The 6,496-nt window shown below is 41.7% G+C and overlaps 1 protein-coding gene across 1 annotated transcript; it reads left to right on the top strand.

Moving 5' to 3' along the window:
• The first annotated feature begins 144 nt into the window (after positions 1-144).
• LOC126371426 (organic cation transporter protein-like) lies at positions 145-3,271 on the top strand. Its single transcript, XM_050016709.1, has 6 exons — positions 145-626; positions 913-1,135; positions 1,329-1,587; positions 1,667-2,308; positions 2,378-2,559; positions 2,684-3,271. The coding sequence occupies exons 1-6, from the start codon at positions 478-480 to the stop codon at positions 2,870-2,872; spliced, it is 1,644 nt and encodes a 547-aa protein (XP_049872666.1). The 5' UTR covers positions 145-477; the 3' UTR covers positions 2,873-3,271.
• The last annotated feature ends 3,225 nt before the right edge of the window (positions 3,272-6,496 follow it).

Raw genomic sequence — 6,496 nt, forward strand, 5'->3', positions numbered from 1 at the left:
TCCAAAACCATTGTTAGAATTTATGTCATGATGCGCTTGCCTCCAAAAATAAGATTCGGTAAAATTGTACCCGAGCCAAACTCGGGTCGAGTGGCTAGTAGAAAATAAAACAAGACCTAAAATCCTCAAGACGTCAAACCAAATTATCTAATTTGGAAATGATAAAAAATATCAATATTTACTACGTGACGATAATAATTCATATGGCTTTAGACCCCCTCGTTAGAGCAGTCCCACATAACCACGATATGTGGAAACAAGTGAAAATATACAAAGAAACATAATAAATCAAGAAAATAAAAATTAAGAGAGACTTGCAGCTTAATAAAAGTATTATATTTTTCATAATAAAATATATTATATTTTTGTGATCTCAAGGTGCAGTGTTATGAGAGTTGTATGAAAATAGTAAACATCAAACTTAAGACGTTCCTACCCCGAATGAATTACCTGTGCTGGTGTATCCCGTAGAGCAATATGGCCTCGGTGGAGGCCCTTTTGGCGCGGGAGGTGGGTCAGCTGGGCCGCTACCAGGTGCGAGTGTTGCTGCTCTGTGGCGCAGCCTCCATACTCTCCGCCTTCAGCACTAACGAGTTCGTCTTCACCACCGGCAGAATCGACACCAGGTAATATTCCTCTATCATATATACTTCATATTCTTTCATTACCTATATACGTATTTATAAACTCACATAGTGGTGTGAGCAGAGAAGGCAGTAGCTTAAAAACCATCGACAGAAAACTCGCAATCACTTTCAGAAGTGAACAGTGCGTTGAACTTATATTCTGCTTCATGTGAATAACATTAAATTATATGACTTGTTACAGTGGCAACAATATATAGTAACTTTTTTTACAAATTTATCAAAAACTGCATTTCATTATAATTGTTGGTCGATTAATAATTTGTAGATGCCTCATTCCGGAATGTGAGAACCCTGATGAAGCTGTGTTTGCTCCGTCGTGGATCCTGAACGCAGTGCCCAGTGAGGGCGACGGATTCACGAGCTGCGAGCGCTTCAACAGCAGCGCGGCAGCTGCGGCCGGCACCTGCCCTGCTGCTCTCTTCGACAGCACCACCATCGTCGAATGCGAACAATACGTCTACGAGAACACCAACACAGCCGTTTACACCGTGAGCCGTTTCTACTATTCCAATTTGTTCAGTTCTTGTTAGTTTCAATGTTTTGCGATAATAAAGTACTTAACTTGAAAGTTGTTTGTAAGCATACCTATTTTGAAAGAATTACTTGTATAAAGGTAGTAAATTTTGTAAAGAAACCGTTATTAGGCAAGAAATAATATTAAATAAAAAGTGGCATTTCCAGTTGGAGCTAGGCTGCGACGAATGGCGCCGGTCGCTGTTGGGCTCGGCGCGCACGGCGGGCGCGCTGGTGGCGCTGCCGGTGGCGGGCGCGCTGGCTGACCGCTGGGGCCGCCGCACCGCGCTCGCCCTCGTCGCCTTCAACACCGCTTGGATCGGCCTACTGCGATACTTCGCCGCCACATACATCGGGTTCATCATCTCCGTCTTCTTCGAGTCAGCGCTCGGAGCAGGAGGAATACTAGCTTGTGGCTACATTTTAAGTATGTACTTTTGGACTTTAAAGAGAATGCTGTAAAAAAGTCTATAAGTATGTATTTTTAACAAATATTTTTTTAACAGTCTTGGAAGTCGTTCCAGCTAAGTACCGGGTTATAGCTGGCACTATGTCCAACAGCTGCTTCGCTATGGGTCAAATAATTCTCGGACTGCTTGCGTGGGCCGTGCCGAATTGGAGACACCTTACTCTAGTTTTATACACGCCACAACTCCTTGCAATTACTTACTTTTGGATTATGCCCGAGTCGATCAGATGGTACCTGAGTAAAGGTAAATACGAAGAGGCAGAAGCTGCGCTTAAAAATATTGCCCAGATTAATGGAAGAAAAGTATCTGCAAAGACACTGCAAGAATTAAGAGAAGCGGCGGAAGAGACGGAGCGGATAACTGCGATAAAATTGAAAGAAAATGATAGTGAACCATGGTTACTCATGAAGGTATTCCGCCACAAGGCAATATTGTTGAGGTGCTTGGTGGCGCCGGTGTGGTGGATCACGATGACGCTGGTCTACTACGGTCTATCGATCAACGCGGTGAACATCTCTGGGAACCAGTATCACAACTATATGGTGGTGGCGGCGGTGGAAATCCCCGGGTTTTGGAGCGCCATGCTACTCGTGGAGCGGGTGGGCAGGAAGCCGGTGCTCATGATGGCTTACTGGGTCTGTGCCGCCGGACAGATAGCGTACATATTTATGCCAGCCGGTTAGTAATTATCCGCTATTACTAAGCATTCAGAATCGGCCGAGACGCTGATGATGTTCGCGATTGCAGATCAGTACGAAGCGTCCCTGGCGGTGTACCTGGTGAGCAAGTACGGCATCTCAATGGTGGTGACGGCTATGTACCTGTACACATCGGAGCTGTTCCCCACGCAGCACCGGCAGACCCTGTTCGCGTTCTGTTCCATGATGGGCCGCGTCGGCGCCATTGTTGCGCCGCTGACGCCTGCTCTGGTGCGTAGCATTATCCTATGTCTTTTTACACCTTCAATACTGATTGCCACCTCTACTGCGTTTGATTCGACAACACACGTTTACAGGCGTTATAATGTTTGTTTGATAAGTGTAACATCGGCAGGGTATGTCAGTGTGGGAGCAGCTGCCGTCGGCGCTGTTCGCGGGTATGGCGCTGGTGGCGGGGCTGCTAACACTGCTGACGCCAGAGACGCGCGGCTGCCGGCTGCCAGACACCATGGAAGAAGCTGCACGCATCGGCAAGACTCGACCAAACAGACCCAATGTTGCTAAGATTGTAAGTCGGTTATAAGAAGACAAGGTTGCAGCCTGTCAACAATTTGCTCATGCAGCGAACCTAGAGGTGTATTGAAATGAATGAATATTCATGTTGTTCGATGGACGCTCTTTCAAGATTTATGTACTTGCCAGGTACACCTCGATCACATACATTATTTTTTATAATAATTTAGCAAAAATATTATAGTGACGATGTTGCAAATTGTAAACCTAAAAGAACCGAACTCGTTTCAAATTCATTTACCACGTCTGTACAGTACTTGACCTGTACCAATGACGCTGTTGTGTAATGAATTATTTAATTATTTTAAACAAAATATGTGTGTAGATACTTAATTATACTTAGCAACTAAGTTTCATATTGAATTAGGTATTTAGAAAGTACGTAAATATCGTAAAGTGTTTCATATTGTATTGCATCTTGATAATATCAATTATTATTTTTATTATAGCTATTCGATCGTATAGATTAGACGTAGTCATATAATTTTTATTAGTTTCATTTAAACCTAAATAAAGATTTTACCTATCTAAAATGCGACTTAAAATTTTATAACATCGCGTTGTATAAAATATCAGTTGAAAAAAAAAAAGTTAAAGTCACACTCTTTCAAACAATCACTAAGAACATACTTATTTAAAAAATATAACTGCCCTCATAAGTCGCGGGTACGGAGCATACCACCACATTGTACCACTACTTTCGCACTCTGTGACATGGTGGCGTAAACAATTTTGGGCCCAAATGAATAGAGACGTTGGGAAATAGAGAGTAGAATATAATATTCGTATGACTACTGTGGCTTCTTCTTCAATCTTAGCCCCTTACCTGGCTCATGTAACGAATACACCCTTACTTAAGTAAATAGTAGCCGGGACCGACTGTAGAATGTCCCCTCGGGTCATCTTACTTTCTGACAATCTGGTGATCAGCCTGCAATGTTCTAACCAAACTAGGGATATGCCCCCAACGGAATTCGAACCCGGCATCTTGGGATCCTAAGCCCAACGCTGCTGACTAGTAATTAAAATACTATTGAGCACACGCTGTAGTTCCCCATAATGTTAGAATCCCGGTGCACTAAAACCTCAACTCATCAACTTCCACCGATTCCCTCCCATCAGTTTCCTTTGTTCCCATGACCTAACTTGTACTTAATTAAAACACATAGTAACGGGTTCTTACGGGATATGAGGCTCCCGATATTTCGACACTGTTGCAAGTGTCACGGGATGACTGATGAGATTGGATTAGAGTATGTAGATCCATAATTTTCTCCGGGCAGACACCCTCTTTCTATCTACCCTCTTTCTTTGCCGCGTGTATTTGATACCGGAATATTCGGAACCATCTGAACAATGTATAACATGTACTTACCAACACTTTTAAATAAAAATGTTATAAGGTCTGCAACTCAGAAGCATGGTGTCTATCATCCCTCAAAGTTATCGTTAAGATGTCACTAATACCCTGTATAGCCTTGAATGTAATTAGTCTTTTTGCTACCTAGACTACCAGAGACCAACTCCTCTGTTGTCCAAATATGTTATGAATACTTAATACCCGTAGTCAGAGCAAATAAATAATTAATGTTATCTGTCACATGATCCACAAGTTCGACGTTTTACCGTGATAAAGTTTTGCGAGAGTGTAATTTCTTCAAGCACGACACAATGTCGTCATATAAGCCTAACTAACGCAGGTAACAAAAAATACTCAGCGGCGTTACTCAATAAATATATTGCCATCCCAATGTAGATACAGGTGACATTATAAAATAAGAATCATTATGCCAGTTATTAACAAAAAAAATAATAATTTCAACATTATAATCCACGGGTGGCGTTCAATTTGTTTTAAATCGACCAACAAATACAGGATTTTGACATAGAGCAACACGGGCCTCCGCGATTTGAAAATGGAATTGGTACTTGTAATGAAGAATGGTTTCTGTGAGACCATCGGAATCATTGTCCCAAACGTAAACTGAGTCAAAAGAAGCTGCTGTCCAAGCTGCGTCGACGCTATCATTACAGCTTCTTGAGATCTGGCACAGCTGTTACTGCAACTGGGCACCTTCAGGTCAGATGTCTCAAATTTTGTACCGGGTTCTCACTCCCAATTTGGCCGGCCAAGTAGTTAATACTAATGTAATGCTACGTCATTAAAAATATATTACCAATAAACCTGATTATATATAAATAATAAATCTGAGGCAGATCTACAATAAGTAAATTCTATAAAAAAAAAACAAAGAATACTACAAAGGTCAAAAATTGCCAATGACAATGCTTTTACAAAGTGACACGCTCACTGTCAAAATACCGAAATCTAGTGCAGACATTCTTCGGATAATTTCTTCCATGGGAAAAACTTCAACTCATCCATTCCTGTGCACAAGGACACTACAGTAGAGGCATCAGCGAATTTCCATTAAAATAACATACTTAAGTACTTCGACAATACATATACTTCCCAGGGCCGCAAATGTTGCGCAAGATGATTTTTATAATTAAAAAGTTAATTAGGTAACCACCTGTAAATAATAGATAATATTCCTTCACAAGATAGATAGTCCTGTTCGTACAACGCGTGAATTATATCGCAGCGTTACGGATTCGGATCGGATTCGGCTAGGAATCAAAGCCACTAAATTTGACTTTAAGTAAGTAAGACTTTGAATTCACGTTTTGATCATAAATCATTGATATCACATAGTTTCCAGTATTTGTCCTCGGCTAATGATACGCTCGTCCCCCATTCCATCGACTTAAACATAGTTGGCGAGGAATGTGTGTATATACTATACACCTCTGCCTACCCCTTCGGGGATACAGGCGTGGTGCTATGTATGATAGATAGTTCCTAGAGCGGCGCGGGTCACTCAACCGCCATTACTAGTAAGTATAGCTGATAACATGAGGTCGGAGGGGGTCAGCTTTTGTTTAATTGTATATTTAGGTGCGGGGCGAGTAAGATAAACCTCGCAGATTCATTCTAATATTAGAGAACTGACTAAATCAGCAATCGAGTATCGACTTGTTGGATTGGGTCACGGACCATCTGCATGGACTGGGCACCTCACCACATGGTTCATCACATCCATCTTAGAACTTCAATAGCATAGTGACAAGGTATATTCCGATGACTTGTAGCTCTGGTTACCAATTAGTAGGCAGTTCTTGATAGAACAAGCAGGTCAAGCGAACCTGACAACAAAACAGAGTTCGAGAAACATCTACTAAAACTAAGAATCGCTGTGAAAGAAAACGATTAAATTTGATCTAGGAAGTGCTATCGCTGCTACCTACGGTGAAATAGGTACCTGCACATTGGAATAGAAGTAGGTAGGTTCGGTAAAAATTACTTTCATGTTATTTTTTCTTTTATCCCCCGTTGTTCTCAAATTCAATGGCATTCAAATTACATAATTCTGCAACCAGTAGCAGGGTTTGCAAATCACGATATAAAACTTGATCAGACAACAATAGTTGGAAACCTACTCCAAGGCTTTACGAAGGTGATAATCCCGAAACTGACTGACTGACAGTGTTTCAGATGGTACAAAATATCCTGCAAGTAAGTAAGGGATAAGTAGGAGGTTCAACCCTAGACATGCGCAGTGCGCGGCGGTTG

The sequence above is a fragment of the Pectinophora gossypiella genome, chromosome 12, assembly GCF_024362695.1.
Source record: "Pectinophora gossypiella chromosome 12, ilPecGoss1.1, whole genome shotgun sequence".
NCBI classification, from domain to species: domain Eukaryota; kingdom Metazoa; phylum Arthropoda; class Insecta; order Lepidoptera; family Gelechiidae; genus Pectinophora; species Pectinophora gossypiella.

Excerpts from the sequence above, each read along its gene's own strand:
- LOC126371426 (XM_050016709.1), top strand. The coding sequence starts at position 478 with ATGGCCTCGGTGGAGGCCCTTTTGGCGCGGGAGGTGGGTCAGCTGGGC. Across the intron at positions 1,588-1,666 it reads AGCTTGTGGCTACATTTTAA|TCTTGGAAGTCGTTCCAGCT; the intron begins GTATGTACTTTT and ends TTTTTTTAACAG. Across the intron at positions 2,560-2,683 it reads CGCCGCTGACGCCTGCTCTG|GGTATGTCAGTGTGGGAGCA; the intron begins GTGCGTAGCATT and ends TAACATCGGCAG.